We start from the raw sequence: 26224 nt of genomic DNA on the forward strand, positions 1-26224 counted from the left end.
CACATTTTGATTCATGGGGAAAGATTCTTCTTGTATTTTGTGGAAGATAAAAGTTTCAGCTTCTTCAATTTCTTCCTGTTCCAAGTCGCCAAATATCTTCTCTCCTTTAAATCGACGGATGCTACGCTTCAGCATCGCGATGATACGAACATTCTTCGCAAAAGAGCATGACATGTCTCCATATCAGGGAGTAGATGGCAACGTCGCAATAAGTGACACTTTTGACACTTTTTTCATCTCGGCACGAACTTCTTCATCGTCCGCTTCAGCTTTACTTGATGGCCATTCCGATTTCGGTTTCTTTAGCCAATCCGGGCCCTCCCACCACTTCGAATTGATGAGATGAGAAGGACTGCATCCTCTTGAAGGCAGGTCGGCTGGGTTGAGGACGCCCGGCACATGGTTCCATTCCATGGAATTACTGAGGGAGCATATTTCCTTAACTCGGTTTCCCACAAATGTTCCCCATTCATCATTGCGCTTTATCCAAGCCAGCGCTGTCGTCGAGTCGCTCCAGTAAAAAGTTGGGGTCTCGGCGGACAAGGCCTCCTTCACTGATTTCGAAAGTCTGGCAGCAATAGTATATCCTAATAGCTCCAGTCTCGGAATTGTTACCTTCTTCATGGGGGCAACTCTCGCCTTAGCTTGTAACAATTGGACTGAAACTTGTTCATTATCTTCAACTCGTACAAAAACGGCGGCGGCATACGCATGTTGACTTGCGTCACAAAATACATGAAACTGGCGATTGCTTTCATAACTTAAGCAAAACGCCCACCTCGGAATTTTCATTTCTTTTAATAGCTGAGCCTGATTCCACCAATCTTCAAATTCTTTCTTAATTGGTGAATCCAACTCTTCATCCCATGAATTCTTCTCCGTCCAGGTCTTTTGTAATAACAACTTCGGGATGATAGTGGTTGGACTCAAATATCCCATCGGGTCAAAAAATTGTTGCACTTTTGACAACATCACTCTCTTGCTAATATTTTCAATCTGTTCTTCTTTCGGGACGGAAACTGATAACTCATCCTTCTTCTTGTCCCAGTTCAGTCCGAGCACTACAGTTGTCTCTTGACTATTCTCATCCTTGTCAAACTGCTCGAAACTGATTCCAGCGGCCCCAGAGGAGGAACGTTCCCATTGACGAAGCTCCATCCTGGCGTCGCACATCATCTTGACTGCTAAACTCTTGAACTTTTCATATTCTTCTTCCGTATCAACTGATGTGACACAATTGTCAACATAAAGAGAACGCAGCAGTTTAATTGCATACTCCTTTTCTTCTCCAGTAACCTGGCTCAAATGGTACTCGATAACAGCTCCGAGTAAGAATGGGCTGCACTTGACCCCAAAAACAACTCGCTTGTGGCGATAAATCTTCATTCTTGGATTCTCTTTATTATCCCACCAGAGGAAACGCTGGAAATCTTGATCCGGCTTCGCTACTTCTATCATTTGAAATGCTTTTCTAATGTCAGAAATGACACCAATTTTCTTTTCGCGAAATCTCAACAAAATTGCAGGTATGAGCTCCAATAAGTTCGGTCCTTTTTCCAACAAATCATTCAGTGACGGGTTTCTTCCATACTTACAGGAACGTAAACGGGACGAACTGGAGTTGTCTTACTCTCTAATTTGTACACTGGACGATGTGGCAGGTAATGACAAGGCCTGTCCACGCCTCCAACTACTTCTTCAATTAATCCTTCCTTCTCCCAATCTTGAAATACTTTATCATAAAGTTCATAATTTCCTGACTCTCGTAATTTTGTCGTAGTGGAAATTAACCTCTTCTCCGCGACGACCTTGTTGTCGGGAATGGTCCTTTCTTCATCAACCCAGGGAAGCGCCACGGCGTGTCTTCCTTCTTGAGTTCTTGAAACTGTCCTCAAAAAATGCTTTCTTGCTTCTTCTTCCTTTTCATTCTTGGTTCTATGCTCGGTAGGATCATTGATTCCCAGAGTCTTGAGCTTCCATAAATCCTGAACATATGCTTCTGCATTAAATAATGAGTGATGAATTGACATTACTCCCATGCTAACTTCCTTTCCTGGGACAGGTCCACTCAGGGTCCATCCAAAAACAGTCTCCACTGCGACAAGACCACATGATAACATCAATGGTTTGCCACACACAAATTGTCCCCAATAATCACTTCCGATTAATAACTCGATGTCCGGGTGGTCCACATGGCTCATCTCAAAGTCTGACAGAAAAATCTTCCTCTTCTCCAACTCATTCATCCACGGACCGGCCGGAATTCTTTGAATGTCTCCACAAATAGTTGGGGACTCCCTAAAAATAATGTCTCTCTTGAATCTCCCATCGAGGCTTTGAACTTGCACTTTAAATTTCTTAATTTTCCTCGGCTCCGTCAAAATTCCACCAAACAGAACGTTACGAGTCCATTCTTCTCCCACGAGTGGACTTCCGATTGCAGAGATCGTCCTCTGACCACCGCTGCTCTGCTGGCTTCCCTCGTCGAACAGCAACCTCACTATTCTTGTTCCTTTAGGACCAGCAATCTTCACCAACAACGTCTTCATCAGTACATCTTTGCTGCATGAGTGGTTGGCATTTGCTGCTGTCACTGGGAGTTCACTGTGTACCTCTTCTCTTCCGGTATTGTTCCTTTGATTTGACGGAAGTCTTGCACACATTGATCTTGCATGGGGCTCGCCGCAAGATGAACATTTCAACTTAACTTTACAGTCTGATTTACGATGTCCAAATTTCAGACACCGATAACACAAATTCTTGCTTCTTATCAGATCACTCTTCTCTGACCAACTCATCCTATCCGCTCGATAACACTCGGTACTTGGATGGTTGGATTTGGAGCAAAACACGCAATTGCTGCTCTGCGCCACGAACAATCCTGCTGCGGTTGGGATTGAATCTTTCTTCTTTCCATGATTTTCATATTTTTCTTTCTTGGACTTGCCAGAAGAATCACCTCCAATAAACATCTTCAGCTTTGCTTCTCGTTCCACTTCCTGTCGGAGGAACTGCATTAAATAGTCGAGTCTTGACTTTGGTGGATTAACTTTCGCACCATCTTCCTGCTACAATGGAGATCGATACCAGGCATTAAAAATGTCCTTAGGGAGACTGGTCTCAATAATGGGGCGAAGAAACAATGTATCTCTTTCAGACTTCACTCCCAACGACTCCAACGCCTGCAGCTGCGTTTGAAGACGATCGTAAAACTTCTCCAATGATAACTTCTCTTTTTCGAACAAGAACTGTGCCAGCTCTCTTGTATACAGGTCAACAAGGATGTCATCTTTCCCGTACCTTTCCTTTAATGCTCCAATAGCTTTCGGATAATTTGCATCCGTCTTCGGATAGCTTCTGATAAGATCCGCGGCCTTTGACCCGCTGACCATACTCTGCACTAAATAATGGAACTTGTCCGTCACATGTAAATCTTCATCTTCATCAATCTTCTTAAATTGCGCCCACCACTCCAGCCAGTTCTTGATCTCCCCGTCAAACTTCATTAACTCGATCTTTGGTAGCTTATAATTCTTCTTAAGAAGTCCTCCACTAGCAGTGCTGTAAGAACTATTTGTCTGGCTTGCTGATCGTTCTGGACCAAGGAACTTTTCAACTTTGTGGCGCACAAATCTACACTTATCATTGTATCCTTCAATTGATCTTGATTCTTCTAAATAATCTTCTTCAGTGAGGTTTTCATTGTCCAAAATTGCATCCAAAACTTGCTTATCCAAATCCACCACGGTGTCGGTAAGCTCGATCAACTTCTTCAACTTCACAATCAGGACGTCCTTATCTTTATCGTCTTTCGTCATTTCCTCATCCAGCTCGTTGACCGTCCTAGTCATCATGGCTCGAATGGGTGTACGCTGCTTCTTTAGTCGATCCATCCTGTCTCGAACCGAATAAAGCCAGCAAAGAAAAAACAATTAGTTTAATCTACTCTAAAATTCTCCAAAAATATCGACGATCCCACCTAGGTAGGCTACGCTCAAGGCCGTAGCAAACCGTAAATTCAATTTTTTATTATTGACGCAAGATCCACACGGGTTGCTCTTCCCACTCGACCTCTGAAATCAGCAACCTTTACGCATTGTGCATTAAATTATCTACATATGTACATGGTTTCAGAATCCTTTCAGTATGCTTCCACCCTTTTAAAACGGTTCTTTCCTTTCAACCCAGAAATTTGTTGAACCCTTTTATACTTCGGAAACTAATTGGGGTGGAAATAATTGTAGTTGCACCTTCAGTCACAGTTGATCTCCACACGTCAAATCAACTAAACTATACATATGTCGTATGTACAAACATTGATAAAATTATGTCAAAGGTCAGCTAATGAAAGAATGTATCCACATTCCGAAGGATGAGTTTAATGTTTAATGTCATAAAAAAATCAGAATATTATTTGTAAATAGCAGTACCTGGGATTTAAGATATAATTTTATTTAGGGATCACTTTACCCCTTAGTTTATATAAACCTTACTAACTATTTTATGTACATATAATACGTTGATAAAATTATTTGAAACGTCAGCAAATAAAATAAATATACCCACATGCCGGGGGATGGACTCAGTTTCATAATAATTCTGCTGATTTAATTACTTAATGTAATTTTCCTCGAAAAACAGTCCCACGAAGGATTTACTTACCCGTTCAAAACACATTGATCTCTCCACCGTTTGCATGAAATGGGCAAAACTGGTTTTTATAGTGAAAAAGTGTTTACGACCATAACCAATTTTAAATAGTGTGTGAGGTGGGCACAAAATTTCTAGTAAAAATCTATGTAATAATTAATGATTTCACTTTACTTTAATACCGAACTTGAAGATTTTGAAAACAATCGCATTAAAGGAGTTGTAAAAAGTCTATTTTTCAATTGTCTTAAATAACGTTGACCATACATATGCAACCCTGCTTTGCATAAACATACATAAATCAATATCCTTACCTACACTGCACATAAATATATCTTAGCCTTGAATAACAATGTACATATTTACTTCGTCGCAAAAGCTCTTAACACATCTTTTCTCAAATCTTACAAGCTGTTCGGAACTTCTACAAGGCCAAGAATCCTAACTGAACAATGCCTCGGGGTTTTTTACATTTCGATTATTCTTCAGAAATTAAAAATATATTCACTTCACATAAATCCCTCCAACCCACGGACCATGCCCTACTTTCACCCAGATTATGGGAAATTCTTGCAAAATATATTTCAATATTTCAACATTTCTCCGTCCTCCCATTCTATTTCTCTGTAACCGAACGAAAATTATTCTTCGTCCGAGAATCTTTCGTAAAACGTGTAATTCTCAAGTTTTCATGCATTCTCTACATTGCATATGCTCTCTTCACTTTTCTGCTCCTCACGCACAAACTTTTATTTTCCGAAAATTTGAATGTTATGACACGTAGTGTGGAGACTCGAAGGATATTCACCATGTTTTACATCGTCTGTCTCTTTCCTATCTTCATCCCGACCAGTTTCTTAATAGCTTTCCGGGGAAAGTTAATTTCTTTGATGATTAATCCAATTAACTTATTTCATCAGAGAGTCTCAGGTAATGAGCAACATTTGAATGACAAATTTGGATTATTAGAAATACGGTATGGTCAGGCTGGTATTGATTTCTCGTTGTTGAAGTAGCTCCACTTGGTATTGAAATTATCTATGTAGGCATGTAAAAACTTGCTCCGGATATGGTAAAATTTGAATACAAACATACAGCTATTTGAATTTTAATATAGCTGCACTCAAAACAAAAATTTGTCAAATCAACACCGCCGGTGTCAATATATGACTTCACCGCGTTGGTTAAAATGTTGAATCCGAGTTATGATGATTTTGATACCGGTAGTATAATGTTATGACCGGACGGAAAAAATTCATTCGGAATCACAATTGTAACCAAGGCAGTTAAGTCATATATTGATACGGTTTTGTTTTGAGTGTATATTTCTTATCAGTGCCACCTTGGTCGAGTTGTAGCGGGTAGTTGCCTGGACCGCTCTCACCAAGAATATGTACCGCTTGGTGTTATTTTAACCCTGAATTTCTAAAAGTGTACTATATTTTTTTAAAGCTAATAATTTAAGTCAGTAATAAATTAAGATCTGGGCACTAGGGTACTATTATACTATTTGCTCTGGCAAACTAAAACTAATTGTGTAGGCTTAATCACCACACAGTTCTTATGAATTTTGCATATTTTATTTTATTTCTTCCCAGAGTGGGATTTCTATGAAGTTACTAGGTTCCTAATTAATTTTTTTTGAATGTATTAATAATTAATTTCTCTTATACACGTATGCCTCCCAGCTCTGGGAAAAATTCAACATCAACCCCCGACCAATCAAATCTTGGAATTCTGTCTTCTCACTTTCATAAGGATGTCACCATTCATCCCGCCCTTATTAATTCCTCTCGTCGTTTGGCTGGACATAGATCCGCTCTATGTTATCAGTCAGGTTCAGCATTGGCAGTCATCCGGTGCCAGATTTGTCTTAATCGCAATTCGCACAGGAATTTTAGCCCATGTTGTGGGTGAAGTTCTAAAATCACTTTGCGGTCTGGGCACCGTGGCGTTAATATTTTTGGCCGCGACAACTCAAATCATGACGAGGTGCACAAAAAGAGTTGAAAACTTTGAACCCTCTCAAACTAGAGTAATTAAAGTGTATAAAGAACTTCAAGTTTGGATTGGTACCTATAATCAAAATTTTTGTTATCTCGCGGTCCCACCGTTAATTTTCTTTGGTATGAGCATCATCATTTTGGCGAATTATTTAACCATCCGACGACATGGGAGGATTCCGTTTGCATTGTATTTACTACTTCCGGGAACCAGTTTGATCGGGTTTGTTATTGTGGTGATGATTCTGCCACAGGGGACAGAAGTACATGAGAAATCGGTCAACTTTTTGAGGTGTTTGAGGGGGAAGTGTTTCTCAAAATATGGGAAAAAACTTGTTCGGTCACTGAATCCGGTGGGAATAAGGGTTGGGCCTTTCGGCACCTTAACGAAGTCTTGGATGGTGGAAATCGTCTGGAATATTATTTATTACACTATAAATGCACTGCTAACTTTTTAGTGTTGGGGTAGCAATATCTTGTTAGGCAATTAATTTATCAACTTGCAGGTGCGGTGGAAATTACACCTTGATAAGTGTAAAAAAGAAAAAAAGTTATACGCTCATGTATGTTATGGTTATTACCGGTGCCGGTATTATCATTTATATAGACATGTGTATAACATATGTACTTGCGGTATCATAGCGTATGGTGTTCATTTACACATAAATTAGAGATCGGACTTGTACATACTTTGCATATTATGTTGAAAATTATATTATATAGTTTACTTTGATGTAAGTACCAATACATATAGGTATTTCATAATTTCGAACGATTTTGATGGATATAATTATATTATTCCTAGGGGAAAATATCTATACCCAAAAAATATTCCGAATGATGGGTTTAATATTTAATCTCATTAAAAATTAAAACATTGCATTATTTTATAACTTTCAAACCATTTTATGAATAATATGTAGATAGATAAAATTACTATATTTTTTGTACTCTCCAAATACAAAAAATTAGCCAGATGCCGAAGGCTGGTTTACTTTCAGATAAAGAGTCCTTCTTATTTAATAAGCTAATCAGATTTGCCTGAAAACACAGGGTTCATCTTCTTATTCAAAACACGTGGATGCCTGCATAGTTGGCATAAATAAGTTCGACTGGTTTTAAGCGTGAAAAAACGATTGTCCGACTACGCCCAATTTTTAATAGTGTTTGAGCTCGAGAATAAAAATCCCAGTAAAAATCTATGCACCTTGCAGCTGCGGAATAAATTATCAATGATTTCATTTCATTTAAATGCCGTAATTGAAGAATTTGAAAACAACGAGGTTAAAAGGGTGAGAAAAAGTGGGATTTTTTAACGTATTCTGGACAGTTTGCTGTTTTCGTTGACCAGACGTAACACTACTCATTATGTATAAGCATGCATACGTCCATACGTAAACCAATATACTTGTATCTACCTACACATGCAGACATATGTACATACGTAAGAATATTTTAGCCTTGAATAATAAATGTATTTCTTTCGTCTCAAAGTATCTCAATATTTTTTATCAAACATTCCTAACAGTTCGACAATTCTACCAAGCCTAATCGAAAAATGCCTGGTAATTTCTTACGTTTTCATCATTCTTCAGAAATTAAAAAATTGTTCTCTCTACATAAATCCCTCCTACCCACGGAGAATGAATTAATTTCACCCGAACTATGGGAAATTTTGGGAAAATATATTTCCATATCCCAAAGCTTCTCCGTTCTACCCTTGCAGTTCTCTTTGACCGAAAGAAAACTATACTTTGTCCAAGAATCCTTCGTAAAACGAGTAATTCTTAAGTCTTCCTGTGTTCTATACGTTGCGTATGCTCTCATAACTTTTCTGATTCTAACACACAAACTTTTATTTTCCGACAATGTTAATCTTATGACAAGTAATATGGAGACTCGAAGGATTTTCACCATGTTTTATATCGTCTGTCTCTTCCCCATCTTCATCCCGACCAGTTTCCTATTTGCTTTTCGGGAGAAATTGGTTTGCCCGATGTTTAATCCTATTAACTTATTTCAGCTGAGAATTGCGGGTAAGAAGCAACCGTTGCTTAAAGCACCTACCATATTTAAAAAAAATTAATATACACTCTAAGAAACCCGGTAACTAAGTTATTAACAGGCGGAGTATCTATGTGCCTACCGCATAGTAATTAATTTATTATTGAGTGTTAGAAAATTATGTGGGATTTTCAAGCTTCGCGACCGTGGTTATTACTGGTTTGGTAACATAATGTCTACCACTTAATAATAAATTAAATACCATGCGGTAGAGTCACATAGATACTCCGCCTGGTAATAACTTACAATGGAGGTCTCCCAACGTATGCTCACCGATTTGGACCAAACTGGCGTCAATCGATCACAAAGATAATTAGTATGAAATTTGCAAATGGCACTATCTGCCAATACGCAGGTTTGGCGGAGATATTTGCATAAAAAGAGGAGAAAATGCACCCCCATGGGTGGCAAATTTTTCATTTTCCAAATTCGCTGCGTATTTTTCCCTCATCGGATGCAAATAACTCTGCCAAACCTGCGCATTGGCAGATATTGCCATTTGCAAATTTCGTACTAATTATATTTGTGATCGATTGACGCTAATTTGGTCCAAATCGGTGAGCATACATTGGGAGACCTCCATTGTTAGTTACCGGGTCTCTTCGAGTGTACGTAATGGTTAGTGTTTCGCATAATAAATTATGCGGTCAAAAGACTTTTGCATGCATATTTATTGTGGTTATCATGAATAAAGTGTGTAACAATGCTAGAGATTTAACAAAGAAGAATACTAAATCTGCGATTGCAACACACATAATTGAGAATAATAATCACAGGATCCAAACAGAGTCAGCAACTCTTATTCATAGGGAGGAGCGATATTTCCACCGGAAATTCAAGGAGGGATTGCTGATCAGGAACACCATTAATAAAATAAATCGAGATTTAGGTATGGAAATAAACCCAATCTGGACATCGCTACTCCTGTCCCTAGCGCCAACGCTTATACGCCCAACTACTATCCCGGTTACCCAGCGACCTCACTGATGTCAACAACTTCATCTAATTTTGAAAATATAATCTTCCATGAAATTTAAAAATTTTTTCCTGTACACTTTTACACCTGAAGAAGGGGGCAGTTGAACCCTGAAAGCTCGTGAATAAACCACTTCAAAAAATGTCATCCATACGATCTGTTAATTCTACCCTAAATGCTAGTGTTTTTAATAAGTAATTGCACCCTCAATATTTATTGAGTAGGCTACCGACCAAACTAATTTTCGGATAAACTTTACTCTTCATCGAGTTAATGTTGGTCTTGATTTCGTTTAATTTTCTTCATATATTTGATTGAGTTTTCAAAAAGGTAAGATTACATATTTGTGGGCGTGTAGAAAACTTTAAATTAAAGCTATACGCTTAATTACTGTACACTCCACACGCAATTGTAATATTTGATGCATTTAATCCCAGAGCTGTATTTAATGTCTGGATTTATGGTTTGATTTTTTTTAGAAAACTAATTTCTCTTACATACGTGTTTCAGCTCTGGGAAAAATTCAGCATCACTCACCGACGAATCAAGTCTTGGAGTTCGGCCTGCTGACCTTCATAAAGATGTCGCCATTCATCCCGCCCTTCTTAATTCCTCTCGTCGTTTGGCTAGATATAGATCCGCTTTATGTTATCAGTCAAGTTCAATCTTGGCAGACATCTAGTCTCAGATTTGTCTTAATCAGGATTCGCATAGGAATTTTAACCCACGTTGGTGGAGAAGTTCTGAAATCACTTTGTGCTCTGGCCACCTTGGCGTTAATATGTTTGATCGCGTCAACCCAAATCATAGCGCGGTGCCGAAAAATCATCGAAAAGTTTGAAGCATCTGAAACCAGAGTAATCGAAGTGTATAAAGAATTGCAACTTTGGATTGGTACCTGTAACCGAAATTTTTGTTACTCCGCCGTTGCGCCACTTATCTTTCTTGGTATGAGTATCATCATTTTGGCGAATTATATAACTATCCGAAGACAAGGAAGGATTCCGTTCGCGTTGTATGTACTACTTCCGGGAACAAGTTTAATCGGGTTTGCTATTGTGGTGACGATGTTGCCACATGGGACAGAAATACATGAGAAATCGGTCAGTTTATTGAGGTGTTTGAGGGTTGCTCAAAATATGTGAAAAAGCTTGTCCGGTCACTGATTCCCGTGGGAATAAAGGAAGGACCCTTTGGCACCTTTTCGAAGTCTTGGATGGTGGAAATTGTTTGGAATATTCTGTATTACACTATAAATGCACTGCTAACTTTTTAGTGTTGGGGTAGCTACATACATAATTTGTGGTGGATAAATAGAGATATTATTGCTGGATATGAGGGTCCCGTTCATGAGAATGGCACTACTTGTCAGCACCTTGATAAGTGTAAAAAGAAAAAGTTGTACGGGCACGTATATATAAATACGTGCATATGCATACATGCATACATATATTTCTTCGCAAATTTTGCCAATTGTTAATTTCATATTTTTGGCACGCATTATTTTGGTTTTGGAATTTGTGGGACGGAATAGTTGCTCGCCCCCCTTCTCATTACACAACGCACACCGAGCATCGATGTGCGTCGTCAAACTTCGTCGCCCCTCCCTCACCCCCAACTCAGCCACAGGAGCATGGCCAAACCACCACTCTGCAGCTCCAGTGTCTCTCCGCCATTGCTTCTTCTTCCTGCCTGACCACGCCGTTCTCGTGGCAGTCGCGCTCCCCTCTCTCAGGCATGCACATCTCTCCTCGCAGCCTCTGCGGACTCGCTAAAAGTTCCCCACTAAAGTTTCTGGGAACTCCTTACAATTTTTATATATCTCTCTCTTTTTGTAACAATTATATACACACTAAAGTACACACACAATTACACATTTAGTAGTTAGTTTTGTTAAGATTTTGATAGTGTTATAAAGTTAGTAACAATAAATAGTGTTCAAGAAAAGATTCGGAAACCGTGCATTGGGAACATTAACATTTATTGGGTGATAGTGAATCTTCATCCTCGATTCATTGTAGTGCACGTACGCAATTCTGAACACGCTAACTATCTTGGTGCATCATTGAACAGTGTTGGAGAGTTCCGACAAAGTGCCCGACGGAACCACTCCCCCTGTCTCCCCCTTTTGTGGTGGTGCTCCCACCATCGGCCCCAGCAGAGCTGAAGAGGTCCCCTATCCGACCTTATTGGTGTTCTCACCGTGGGATCCCTGTAGCGACCCCCACCACACCCCAAAAGTGGCCAATTCTGCCCACTTCCTCATCATCATCATCCGGCCCTCTCTCAGCAGCATCATCAATCATCCCCTCATCCCTAAAATAAATAGAAGGACTTGATTAAGGGAATCGTGGGATCTCCGGAGGTTCCTGTACGAGGAGTCATCCCCCGTCCCCCAGAGGCATAATCCCCCGAGGACCACGACCCTTAACAACAATCCCTTCAAATTGCACATGAAACGATTAAGAAAACAATTCAAGATTAGTTTGAGTAATACTTGGATTTATGTACGTATGTATGCCTACATAGATAAGCAAATTTTATGGATACACGTATCGATTGATCAATATTTAAAATAATTTATGAACACAGGTATATAAATATGTAGCTAAATATAGCCATAACCTATATTTACTTAAATAAACCTGAATAAAATAAAATTCAAACTTATGTACCTATAAATACATAGAAGTAAAGAAAAATCCAGGAAATGCAAGAGTATGCAAAAGCTTTAAACATGTCTGTCGGATTCTTCCTAAAGCTGCAAATTAATGAAGAACTATATAAATACCGTCAGGTTCCAAATCTTACTACCATCCTGTTTGTCGTCACCAATTCCAGTCACATGATCGACAAATTATCGAATTTGGCTACAATGAGTGGAGCACTAAATCCTTAGCTTCGCACTAGTCGTATAATGTCTCCTAGCAGGTCAGGTTGTACGCAGCATGGAAAATTTTGATCATTTTTTGGTGCCGCGACTGGAATTGGTGACGAATATATAGTAGGGTGGCTGTAAGGTTTTACGCCTGATTGTATGAGCGCATTTTTGGCAGTGTTTTCACACAGATCACTTATCAAACTTAGAATTTATCAAATTTAAACGGAATGTTTCACGGGATCCAGAATAGAAAACAATTCTCACTGAAATTTAAATTTGCTTAAAAACTGCATGCGTAATTTCTTACCTGATATTGCTGGTTGAAATTATGTAATCGAATTGATTATTGGACATATTTGTTCCCCACGAAAAGCGATTATAAAACTCATCGTTATGAAGGCTGGGAATAGACAGACGATGTAAAACATCATGAATGTCCGTGCAGCAGTTTCCTGCGTGTTATGATTATCTGTTTTGCTAAATAGTAGCTTGTGGATCAAGAGGCTGAATGTAGTCAAAGTATAGGCGATCAGGACGAGTGCTGAAAATTTCAGAATTCGACGTTTCCAAAAGGACATTTTCGCTATGGACAATTTTCTGTGGGCCAGGGAAAAATCCCAAGGGACAGGCGAGACTCGTCCGAAAACGATTAAAAACTCTCCGAAAATCTCCCACAATCCGGGTGAAACTAGCTCAGTTTCAGGGTGAGGTTCGGAGTTAAATAAATTCGTAAGTGCTTTTGAATAATGGAAATGTAACACAGTGTTTCATGTTTAAGTTTATTCTGGTCTGGAGTTTAAGTTTTGTAGACACACGGAGCAAGGCTGGACTAATTGTAGGTAGCATCAATGTTACGACTGTTGTACTTACAAGGGACACTCACCACCTGTCGTTTGAGTCCAGGGTACCCACTATGTTTTTTAGAATCTACTAGGACCCAAGATGAAGGATTCATTCATATTTCCGTGTAAAACTCATATTTAGCGTCGTGCGGTGGCGCCAAATTTGAATGTTTTTATTTTTTAAACCGCCATAACTTTTGAAATCCTGGACGGATTTTCAAAATTTTTGGCAAAAATCATGACAAGGAGTTCAATTTTCTTATCCCATGATTTTTTTCCCGAAATTATCGCTTTTAACTTTTCGCAAAATTTCGTAATTTTCTTAGAAATGGGGGTTCGTCGAAAAAATGCTAAAAATATTTCAAAAATTAGAAATTTTTTATTTTTATTTTTTTGTCAAAAATTTCGACTTTTGTGATCATTTTAAGCATACAATTTTGAAAATCCGACATAAACTGCAAAAGTTATGGGGGTTTGAAGTTGGTCGACAATGCAAATTTTTAAGTTTGGCGCCACGGCACGACGCCAAATATGAGTTTTACACGGAAATATAAATGAATCCTTCATGTGGGGTCCTAGTAGATTCTAAAAAACATAGTGGGTAGCCTGGACTCAAACGACAGGTCGTGAGTGTCCCTTGTTAGATTTGGAATTTTAGGTTGTAATAAATACAGTCATTAATTAATATGTGCGATTTCTTATGGACGAAAATCTAGGATGCCATTTTAGATCCATTTACCCATGGCAAATAGCCGGAAAAATTCAACTCATTGCGTTCCTCTAAAAGTAAGAACATGGAAAATTGGAACTTTTTGTAAACAGTTTTTGGATACACTGTCAATTGACTTCTTAAAATATGTGAGTACATAGTCCGACCATAAGTTCCCGTGAATGCATTTCCGGTGATAAAGCCCAAAGTATTAGAGCTATCTGATAGAAATTTTTGTGGATGAACAAGGTATTAATCTTGTTTAGAAATCATAACTTCGTTTTCACAATTTCCTCCATGGGCTTGTACACAAGACATAAGTCGTGGCGAAAACTGCTCGATCGCGGCACGCACGGATTTCCAGGGAAAAGCGCCAGATCTTCAGTAAGTGCGACCTCAGCCCTTCCACACTTGGGTGAAATTTAGAGCATACTTGTACCTATAATTTTCACCACCAGTCATAATTTAGGGGATTAAGGTCTGCAGATACTGAGCACCGTTCTACGGATGAAAAAAAGTCATGAAAATTCGTCTGAAGCCAGTTTTGGACAATTTTGCACCTTGCGCATGAGCAGAGTCTTGTTGAAAGGTCCAATGGCGATTTTCGGAGGGTCCAGGGTTCAGGCTATTAACGTTTGTCTCTAGGATACTCTGAAAATAATTCTTGGCTTCAACTTGTACCCTTTGCGGTAAAAAACAGAGATTTCATTTCTCCAGCCAACTTGCTCCCATTCACACCACGGTGATGACTTCGTATTGACTTCCGCATACTTAAACGGATGTCAGACTTCTGTACAACAAATATCTGGCCTTTTTCTATTAAATTTTCTGCCAACGGTGAAAAGTCTGAAATACTTTTTGCACGAAAATTGGCGCGTACCTCGATCGACCTGTGGCCGTCACGAGTTATGTCTTGTCTAATTGCCCGTGGACGAAATCTTCACAAAGAAGTTATGATTTCTAAACAATATTAATACCTTGTTAATCCATAAAAATTTCGAACAGATAGCTTTAATACTTTGGGATTTATTACCGGAAATGCATTCACGAGAACTTATGACCCCACTATGTATACATATTTGCAACCGTTCAAGATTAACCAAACTGTGTCAGTTTGAATTATTTTAGACTTAAATGCCTCTTATTATGTAGAACTATGTATAATGCTTGTTCTAAATTTGCGCAAATTTGACAGGTACGAGTTATATATTAATATATGAAAGTATATTTGATATTGAAACATAAAACCTTTTCGAGATGTCAGCTTTAAAAAAGCCTTGTGTGAGACCTTTGCTTACAGTGTGATTAATTTGCCTGTTTTCCAACATCTTCTAAAACTATTACAAATGTTTAATGAATATGTGTACCAAATTTTGACAAACTCGGAAACAATTCTAATTATGACAGGCTCGAACTGGTTTTATAAGCCTGATGACCCTTGTACCAAACTTGCTAACGGATGCTTTTCAGTAACTGGCAAGTAATTACATATGTATGTAGAAAAATGCAACGAATTATTTAAAAGAACTTAACGTACAGGACAAAGGCAAATTGCTTACAAAATTTGACTAATTATTCAAACATGAAATTCTGTAGAAAAGTGGCTAAATAAGGGTGAAAATGAAACTGATGTGTTTTGTCCAACTGCGTCAAATTAGCTGTGCATGATACTCAGTATCATGCATAGCTAATTTCCTTACCATAATTTGTCCATAAGGACAAATGCATTTAGAATTTGTCCTGATAGAACTTATGTACATCCCTATATGTAAATTCATATTTAGTGCAAAATGTCCACCGGTTGAAAATAGCCAACTTATTTTTGAAATAACAAATAGGTATACAATTGAGTAAAGCCCGAATAAAATTAAAAACTAGATTTCTACACCAAATTTCTTTCTTTATTAGTCTTCTGAAGTAAATAACTAAAATCAATTTATGTATTGTAGATACATATGTGTAACGATTTAACCTTATTATTTACATCGTTAACAACAAATTCATCCCGTAATACGTAATAGAGTGGGTCCTATTGGAACTCGATCACTACGAAGGTTGACAGCGGAGTCGTCAAAAATAGGTTTAGAAATCTGATTTTTGTGCAGAATGTGCTAAATATATCTACCCGCACACCCCCAAAATTTCATAAATTTTCTATGAAACACAAATTTCCTACACCATTTCAAAGCGACGAACTCGCGAATCGAGTTTTTGTAAGTACCATAATTTGAGCGACAACTACTCGAAGAAGACTATATTTCAACGGAGAAGGGGGTGGGCGTGAAAAAATTAAGACTTACATAAAAAAGTATGGAGAATCCGAAAATGTCAACGCTAAATACGCACCATGAGAAAAAACCATCCAAATCACAACTTGAAAGTAAAAAACGATTGCATTTATTTTTGGAAAATGTCGTGCCACGTTCATGCCTGATGCGGCCCAAAGGTCAAAGATAAATACAAACTACTTCCATCATGTTAAGGCACATAAGTTCTCGGTCAAAGCGTGTACAAACAAATCTCTCTTCCGTATACAAAACATACGGAAGGTCGTAGGAAAATGGTAAAAGCAAAACGTCCCAAGCTTTACAACAAAATTTCTCAAAAAAATTGGTCACTGACGACGAGTCCTACGTCCTTAAAAACGTTCCAGAAACTCCGGGAAGGGAATTTTTTCATGGCAAATATATCTCTCAAGTGAAAACCGACGCGAAATAAAAATGTTTTTAAAAATTTCTCAAGAAATTTCCGATTTGGTTGGCGTCAAAATGTATGGTGATCAAATGGTAGTTTTATTTTGAAAAATGAAAACCTTCCAAATATCTCTTATCTTCGCCCCATCGAAACATTTTGGACTCTTTGTAAGAAGTAATATTCCCTGCTTTGTGAAACAGTCGATATTTTAAGAAAATTTCAGTTCCGGTTGGAAAAAATTAGCAATGAAGTTGCAAAGTCTTCCAGAAAAGTATTAATGGCGGCCGCGACTAAAAAGGCTAAATACGAAGTGGATAATGGATTAAAGTCTCGTTTGTTTACGGATATATTACGTCAGATGTATTCGACATATTATACCAAAATTTGAGACTTTTGGAATCATTTTTTGACCATTTGTAGGTCAAAGTTCCACATCAACACTTCCCGGGGCGACCCCTCTATGTATGTATGTACATACATATGAATATTTTAGCCTTGAATAATAAATGTATTTCTTTCGTCTCAAAGTATCTCAATATTTTTTGACAAACGTTTCTAACAGTTCGACAATTCTACCAAGCCAATAATCCTAACCGAAAAATGCCTCGTAATTTTTTACGTTTTCATCATTCTTCAGAAATTAAAAAATTGTTCAATCTACATAAACCCCTCCCACTCACGGAGAATGATTTGCTTTCACCCGGACTATGGGCAATTTTGGGAAAATATATTTCCATATTTCAACGCTTCTCCGTTCTTCCCTTGCATTTCTCTGTGACAGAAAGAAAACTATACTTTGTCCGAGAATCCTTTGTAAAACGTGTAATTCTCAAGTTTTCCTGTGTTCTATATGTTGCGTATGCTCTCATAACTTTTCTGATTCTAACACACAAAATCGTATTCTCCGATAATGTTAATCTTATGACAAGTAATATGGAGACTCGAAGGATTTTCACCATGTTTTATATCGTCTGTCTCTTCCCCATCTTCATCCCGACCAGTTTCCTATTCGCTTTTCGGGGGAAATTAGTTTGTCCGATGTTTAATCCTATTAACTTGTTTCAGCTGAGAATTGCGGGTAAGGAGCAACCGTTGATTAAAACACCGTTTTTTTTTTATTAATCCACATAATCGTTAGTGTTTCGCATAGTAAATTATGTGGGTCAAAGGACTTTTAAATACTTCTTGTTGTACAACCTTACTTAAAAACAATGCTACTGTTTTTAAGAAGTAATTGCACCCTCAATTTTTATGGAGTATTTAAACTACCGGCTAAACTAATTTTCGGGTAAACTATTCTCATCATCAAGGTAAGGTTGCTCTTAATCTAGTTTAATTTTCTTAATATAGAATTTGAAGTTTATTTAATTTTCAAAAAGGTAGGATTATTTGTCTGTAGGCGTGTAGAAAACTCCAAATTAAGGCTGTACGCTTAATTACTGTAATCTCCACACGCATTTGTAATATTTAATGCATTTAATCCCAGAGCGGGATTTAATATCTGGGTTTCTGGTTTGATTTTTTTTTATTTTTCGAAAACTAATTTGTCTTATATACGTGTTTCAGTTTTGGGAAAAATTCAACATCATCCCCCGACCAATCGGGTTTTGGAGTTCGGCCTGCTGACCTTCATAAAGATGTCGCCATTCATCCCGCCCTTCTTAATTCCTCTCGTCGTTTGGCTAGATATAGATCCGCTTTATGTTATCAGTCAAGTTCAATCTTGGCAGACATCTAGTCTCAGATTTGTCTTAATCAGGATTCGCATAGGAATTTTAACCCACGTTGGTGGAGAAGTTCTGAAATCACTTTGTGCTCTGGCCACCTTGGCGTTAATATGTTTGATCGCGTCAACCCAAATCATAGCGCGGTGCCGAAAAATCATCGAAAAGTTTGAAGCATCTGAAACCAGAGTAATCGAAGTGTATAAAGAATTGCAACTTTGGATTGGTACCTGTAACCGAAATTTTTGTTACTCCGCCGTTGCGCCACTTATCTTTCTTGGTATGAGTATCATCATTTTGGCGAATTATATAACTATCCGAAGACAAGGAAGGATTCCGTTCGCGTTGTATGTACTACTTCCGGGAACAAGTTTAATCGGGTTTGCTATTGTGGTGACGATGTTGCCACATGGGACAGAAATACATGAGAAATCGGTCAGTTTATTGAGGTGTTTGAGGGTTGCTCAAAATATGTGAAAAAGCTTGTCCGGTCACTGATTCCCGTGGGAATAAAGGAAGGACCCTTTGGCACCTTTTCGAAGTCTTGGATGGTGGAAATTGTTTGGAATATTCTGTATTACACTATAAATGCACTGCTAACGTTTTAGTGAGAAGGTTTATAGCAATATGAGGGAGCTGAAAATTACGGATTATTATTGTTGGATTGGAGGGTCCGGTTTGCGGAAAAGAAATAGCACTAAATGTAACCACCGTGATGAGTGTATAGAAGAAAGTTGTACATGTAAATACATGTGCATACATTTTTTTTTATTTTATAAAATTTTGAGCTTGTCTTTTTTTGAACGCAGTATCTTAATAATTTACAGTCTAAGCAGCAATGAAATGGTGTTGGAATTGCACATAAAGCTACTAACAATGCAAGTCTTTTACTTGTACAACTCAGATCTCAATGGGACCAATTTTATTTTGTTCACCACAAAAAATAAGCATGCCCGTATTTTTTCAATTTTCATAATGCGCTAATTTGAGCGCGAGGCGCGAATTTTAAAACATTTTTCAGCCAAAACCTCGGTTTTTAAAAATTCTGTAAATTTTCCAATTTTAGCGCGAATCCAAAAATTCGAAAACATCTGTCTTCAGAATGACTTACTTGACTAATGAAAAATCCACATACATTATTTTTTGAAAAATTAAAAATTTGAAAGAGTTTATAATTTCAATTAATTTCAAAAACTGGCAAAAAATTTTGAAAATCAAATTTCGAGACAATTGGATTTTTCATAAGTCAGGTAAGTCATTCTGAAGAGACATGTTTTCGAATTTTTGGATTCGGGCTAAAATTCGAAAATTTATAGAATTTTTAAAAACCTAGGTTTTGGCTGAAAAATAAACTTCGCGCCCCGCGCTCAAATTAGCGCATTATGAAAAATGCAAAGATACGGGTATGCTTATTTTTTGTGGCGAACAAAATAAAATTGGTCCCAACCAGATCTGAGTTGTACACGTAAAAGACTTGCATTGTAAGTATGTAAAAATTAGTTTGAGTTCCAGTTGGATTTATGTATGTTTAAGTAAGCAAATTTTATGTATATATGTACATATCGATTTATCAATATGTATGTAAAACAATTTATGGGACACAGGTATATAAATATTTACATATTTAAATATTTGCATAACCTGTATTTAAATAAACTTGAATGAAATAAAATTCAAACTTATGCAAATAGAAGTTATCCAAAATCTTAGAAATTCAAGGAAATACAAAACCCTTCAATATATCTTTCCACATAAGTTTTCTTTTTCAGTTTAATCTCAAACTGCATACATAGTTTATACAGGTTGGCAAATTCTGCATGCTAATTTATATTAACACAGACGCATGATTCCTCCTGTATGACTCAAATTATTTCCAGCCTGAAGCGTTTTCCAGCAAAAGCTAAGGTTAAATGAATGTGAACATGACTGCGTAAAATCCATGCAACTATAAAGAAGAAGCGTAATATGTAACGTAGTTTATGGACAGATTACACACGTATGTATGTATGTAATACGTAATATTAAACCATGCAATTCTTACTCATATACATAAGTCCATGCCAAACTGGTTGGCTCATTCATTGCCATGCCATCGAAATTTTTTTGGAGATGGTTACACATTGCAGTGAATCTGTCGATATGTATCATGTAATGAATTTTACTTCACTAACTTATTTCATATTACGTAATGCAGCAAACTATATAAACCGAGAACAAATGGTTTTAAACAACACTTAGCTAGCAACACTACATGTTTTAGTAACACATATTTATCTGAATCATTATTGAAAACATTAAAAATTAGATAACCAATATCAAAACGAAATGGCCAAGTGTGTCGGTATATATGTAAAATTAACCCCACCACCCGAGGAGCGGGAGTGGGCATGGAGAACAATTCCTTTAGAGGAACGTGAAAACTCATCCTTTAATCCGATCACGTGGGGAATTCAGCAGAAATTTATTCCATCCCTGGAAGGTCAGTCGCAATTTGGAAGGAAACTTAACAAATTTGTGCATGACAGGGAGCAACAAGCCAAATTGTACTCAGATTATGACATATCTCCAATAAAAACTTGGACTTATCATCTAACACAACCAATCAAAATTACGGGGCAAGAAGTACATGATGCAATTAAGGAAGAGAAAAATTACATTGCAACCGTCTCGGAACATCGAGAGCCTTGGGAAATTATGGAAGAAGCGATGAACCGAACTGAAATTCAGGAATGGTTAAACAGTGGAAAAACGTAAGTGTTTCCGTTTGTGTATACCTATGTACATATAAAAATGTACTAAATGAATATTAAGGCAGTTCACGCAGTCATTGGTGACTTGTCATTTTACAAAACTATTTCAATCGCTTTGTAAAATAATGTTTTTCATAATATAAAGATGCTATTGATGTAAGTTTACAAAAACTCGTAAACTCATTTTCCTCAGAAATATTTGAAATGTCTTTTAGAGTTTGTGTGTTTACGGATTTCCCTGATTTGACAAGGTTACAAAGGATTGCGTGAATTCAGATTGATATTTCATTCAGATTAATATTGCGTGTTACACTTACAAATATATATTTTTTACAGCTTATTTCGTGGCTCCCAGCGACCCTTAAACATCATCATGCGGCAACCCGAGTATAAAATCCGATGGAGACGGGTTTCCTCACAAATTTCCGACATGTTTATCCCACCTGAAGATATTTACTATTCTGACGACCAAGAGTATCAGGAGCGTACCGCTCTTGAAAAAATCACAGAGGACAAAGTCCTCCAATGTAACTCAGGTCAGAGGAGGGCACAAATTTCAAAAATAAAAATAATTATGGTAAGTTCGACATGACGGACCACGTGGGCGGTGATGCGCGTCTATGGTGAAACTTTGGTCATGGCTTGACATACTCGGGCAAATTCTTCGTTGGATGGGTTGGTGGTGGTTGCGACACTGTACACTCTTACGTAGAAATCCGGTATTACCAAGCGGTAGCAGCTTTAAAACCTGCCTGCCTAAATCCTATTTCTTGCAGTGTAGATAACCCAGTTATGACATGAGTGTAACCTGGCGCACGACCGGAAGTAACAAGTGCCCCTTCTGCTCTGTACGACGGCGCAACTGACGTATTTATTCATACGTCCATCTCTCTGACCGTAGATTGGTCACGCACACACAAAAAGAGAACGCAGAGCCATCCTAGCACAGAAGAGAGGGCCCCGGTGACCAATGAATCCTAGTCCTTTGTCGGTTACAAAATAGGGAATATTTTAGTTAATCTGTTGGATATTTTTACCTAGGAGAGAATGCCATGCGAGTAAAAATTTACGGGATATTTTATATCGATCTTACATCCAACATTCGGTAATGTCTCGGAAACAATATCATATTATTTATGTACATATATACATATACATATGTATTAACGGGCACCTTCAGATATACATATATACATACATATTTAAAGACTATTTATTTATCTTAGAGTGGTCAAAAATGCAAACCATAATATTTATCATTGCTTATCATGGCTACACTTTGAATAAAGTTGGGTAAAATTTACGCAAAGTTTAGCAAAGTAGAGCATGAAATAACAATTGGATGAAATTTGCCCAAGGGCTGGATATAATTTGAAGAAATGTTGTGTCATTAGTTATTTTTAATTTCTCAGCTAACTAGTTTTAATGCAATTTTATTTAGAGTGTATAGCTTTCGAAATATTGAAGTTCAACGTGACTAATTGTATCTTACACATATTTTATACTAGCGAATAAGCACGTCTCCCGCCGGGCGACCGGCTTATTTGATTTTTGTGAAAATTAACCGGCTTGTTCATAATTCCACCGAATTATTATTTTTATTTTATCTATATTATTAGCTGGAAACGACTATTGGCAAGGGAATTTTTCTCCACTTTCACTCCCGTCACGGAAAATTACTTTCACTTCCGTTGCAGACAAACATTTCTAGCTTATAATATAGATTTAGATATCTCTACCATTCCGAGATAGACTATGGTCAGAACTGTGCCCAAGTTGGAATTGAATTCAAGACGAAGACGTTTTATTTGAATGAAAAAGAAAAACAAGGCAATTTTTTGGAATCGAGTTGGTTTTACAGGTACACCCTTGAAAATAATGTCACATTTAAAAAAAATAAATGCACTCTCAATTCTAAATTAATTACGATGGCTTGATTTACTGTACAATTACTCTGGATTTAGTATTTAATATCGAATTCAGAGTGCATTTATTTGCACATTTCAGAATGGAAACTTAAGATTTAAGTGTGTATTATGATAATTAAGATTTTAAATTTCCAAAAGCTTTCCCTCGACTAAATGATAAATTTTAGCACTTTTTTGAAATAAATATATGTATAGGTACAAGCTGAAAGAGATTTATTGCAAAGCACTACTCTCAGGATTGAATACGGCAGTCTCTGCGATAGTGCAAGAAGAAGAAACGGACCGATCAGGACAAGCAGGACCAATCACTACCAGCAACTTTGTCATTAAAACTATGGAGTTTTACAGTACACCTGAAATTGCTAGAACTGCAGAAGAGAGGGGAATTTGGACCAAGGCAGAAAACCAACAAGGGTTGGAAAGATTTCAGACATTCTTGAGGTCGGATAAATATATTGCAGTGACTGGTAACCCTACAACGACCTCGTTTGAAATTGTTTGCAAGAAAACTCGCTGGGGCAACACTAGGGTTACGATAAGTCCATCCACATAAGACAATCACGCACCAAAATACTTAAAACAAATATGTAAACGAAGATGCATTCTAAACAGTCCGTTTAAAATGTATTACTATGTGGTATTTATACCTGTGTATGTATGTTACTCCAGTGCCCAAACTTGCCTGGCCCGGCCCTGGGAACTTTTCCTGGCCCGGCCCCATTTAATAATTTACCAGTGAATACAGATCACTTAAAGAAGGATGAAGATATGGTTATTGTTTCAGTATAGGGAAATGGGGTTCCAAATGCTGTGATTGGCTGACGGTTTTTATGGGCATCCGCCCATAAAAACAGGGCCGTGGCACAACTCAATTTTTCCCAATCTCAATGTCCCCATTACTTGGAAATCTCACTCCTTTCTTGGCACCAAAATCAGGTGTCTCCTTTACCATCATTCTTGCTGCCAAACTCGCAAAAGCTGAGTAATTAAAAGATTATTTAATATCCTACAAATTAATTTTCTGACATCCACTCAATTACATAAATCGCTTCAACTCACCACAAGTTCAGCTCTAAACTTCAACTCAAGTAATTACTATTTTCTTTTAGCAATGAACGGTGGGGACGCAAATATGGTGGTGACACGTTCATTTTTACGAGTGATTTCGATGTTAATTTATTGTGGTTTATTGGTATAGGTAACTGCTAACGACAATTTTTCATCGATTAATTTTGCGACCTCTCTGCTGTGCCCTCACCAGAAATCTGTGTCATCGCCGGCCAAACTGGTAAATGCAAACTTTAACTCTCCAAAAATAAGGACCAAGGAATTTGTATTTTGTAATGCACTATATTTTGTTTAATTATAGACTCAATTACCATGAGATGTTGCTCGTGACCTGGTAACAGTGTGAAATTGTCGGAAACTTCTTTAAAGTTTACCAGGTTCGGCCATAATATTAAACAATAACTTATATAATGAACGGTGGAAACACATACATATACATAATGTATGGTGAAAACACGCTCATGGCTGGAAATGAATTGCCACCAAATTTATTTTTGTGAATTGCAGATATAACATTTGTGCAGATTGTTTCCCAATTTTGTGATCTTTTACCCCTGCATCCACCAGAAATCCGTGTCTTCGCCAGTCAATTTATCCAATCTATCAGTGTGTATCTAGAACTAAGACAATAATGAACGGTGGAGACACATAAATATGGTGGACACACGTTCATATATGTTGCAAGCAGGCTTTAAATTAATATTCGCTTGTTATTTTTCGCAGGCTACCAAGATGGTCAGAATATTTATTTGGATGTAACAAATCATCTTTTCAACATGGTCCGAAATAAAAAATGCTGCGTTCCTAACTGTCATAATTCATTAAATGAAGAAGATCACAATTCGTACTTTTTCAGTCTGCCAAAGTGCCCGAAGAGGTATAGTTTCCCATGCAAAATAACTTATTCGTCTGATCGTTAATTTGAGTATTTTTAAAGGTGTCAGGAGTGGTGTGACATTCTCGACATCGATAAGGAAAACGTGTCACCTAAAACGATTGTATGCAGCAAACATTTTCATCCACCTCCAAAACATTGCAGACTTGTTAAAGGAGCTTTGCCGATTGCTCCACCTCCCTTCGTGTCTTCACCATCGTTTGTGTCTCCACCGATGGGGGGTGGGGTGAATCATCAGAAGCTTTCCCCCGAGGTGAAGAAGAAGATTAAGAGTATAAGAAATAAGCTTTACTACAGGAGGAAGAAGAAGGACCAGAACCTTATTAAACTCCAGCCAGAGCGGTGAAGACGCAGCTTGAGGAATGGTGGCCAACAGTACGCCATCGTCAGACTTTGATTTCTTCGCGTCCTGGTCGCGTTGACGGGCCCTCCTTCTAGTTTTGTGATGCAAAACCGTTTTCACATTCTCCAGCTCGTCAAGGTCACAAATGTGGAGCAGGCGTTTGATGAGGCCGACTCTTTATTCTCCTCGTGCAGTCGATGCCCAAGCCACCGCCTCATCTTGTACCGTCCAGTCTCCCATGATTTCGACAAGGTGGTTGGTCAAGGCTTAAAAAATAATTACAAATAATTTAAGCAATTAATAAAAAATACCATTGCAAAGGAGGACAAAATTTGACCCATAATTTTTTAAAATGTATCGAATATAAAAATACCGATAGAAAATGTGAAATCGGAAATTTCGGCGTTCTGGCAGAAATTTATGTGCTTTAATTACCGTTAGCGACGGCCCAAATAATTAGCGCTTCAAAAATGAAGGTTTTTGAAGCTCTCGAAGCAATTGTCGTAACCTTGTATTATGATAAACTGTCAAACAATCTTGGTTTCGTCCAAACTCTGTAACAATCAAAATTTAAGGATTATAAGCCGTTCTTAAAATGCATTTTGTTGTTATTTTAAACGTATTGAATTATATATTACCTCCAACTCTACAATTTCAGGGTAGATCTTCTCACAGATCAATTGTGCGACGCGATCAC

The 26224-nt window shown here is 37.6% G+C and overlaps 1 protein-coding gene and 1 long non-coding RNA gene across 5 annotated transcripts; one reads left to right on the forward strand and one right to left on the reverse strand.

The window, feature by feature from the left end:
• Positions 1-183: 183 nt before the first annotated feature.
• LOC110855533 lies at positions 184-3893 on the reverse strand. Its single transcript, XM_022103937.1, has 3 exons — positions 3165-3893; positions 1596-3068; positions 184-1497 (listed from the first exon to the last, which is right to left on the reverse strand). Exons 1-3 carry the CDS (start codon positions 3891-3893, stop codon positions 184-186), a joined length of 3516 nt encoding a protein of 1171 aa, XP_021959629.1.
• A 16879-nt stretch (positions 3894-20772) lies between these two features.
• On the forward strand, positions 20773-25851 carry LOC110855758. 4 transcript variants are annotated; one of them, XR_004836060.1, is made up of 7 exons: positions 20773-21293; positions 21630-23154; positions 23417-24509; positions 24591-24666; positions 24797-24946; positions 25013-25166; positions 25227-25851. It is a non-coding gene; the product is annotated as an uncharacterized LOC110855758 (long non-coding RNA). The 4 variants fall into 4 exon arrangements; XR_004836059.1 differs by having other exon boundaries at positions 21630-24509; XR_004836061.1 differs by having other exon boundaries at positions 21630-24509; positions 24797-24927.
• The last annotated feature ends 373 nt before the right edge of the window (positions 25852-26224 follow it).

The sequence above is a fragment of the Folsomia candida genome, unplaced genomic scaffold (assembly GCF_002217175.1).
Source record: "Folsomia candida strain VU population unplaced genomic scaffold, ASM221717v1 Fcan01_Sc013, whole genome shotgun sequence".
NCBI classification, from domain to species: Eukaryota; Metazoa; Arthropoda; class Collembola; order Entomobryomorpha; family Isotomidae; genus Folsomia; species Folsomia candida.

Excerpts from the sequence above, each read along its gene's own strand:
- LOC110855533 (XM_022103937.1), bottom strand. The coding sequence starts at position 3,893 with ATGGATCGACTAAAGAAGCAGCGTACACCCATTCGAGCCATGATGACT. Across the intron at positions 3,069-3,164 it reads AGGCGTTGGAGTCGTTGGGA|CAGGAAGATGGTGCGAAAGT; the intron begins GTGAAGTCTGAA and ends TCTCCATTGTAG. Across the intron at positions 1,498-1,595 it reads TTCGTCCCGTTTACGTTCCT|AAAATTGGTGTCATTTCTGA; the intron begins GTAAGTATGGAA and ends TTTCGCGAAAAG.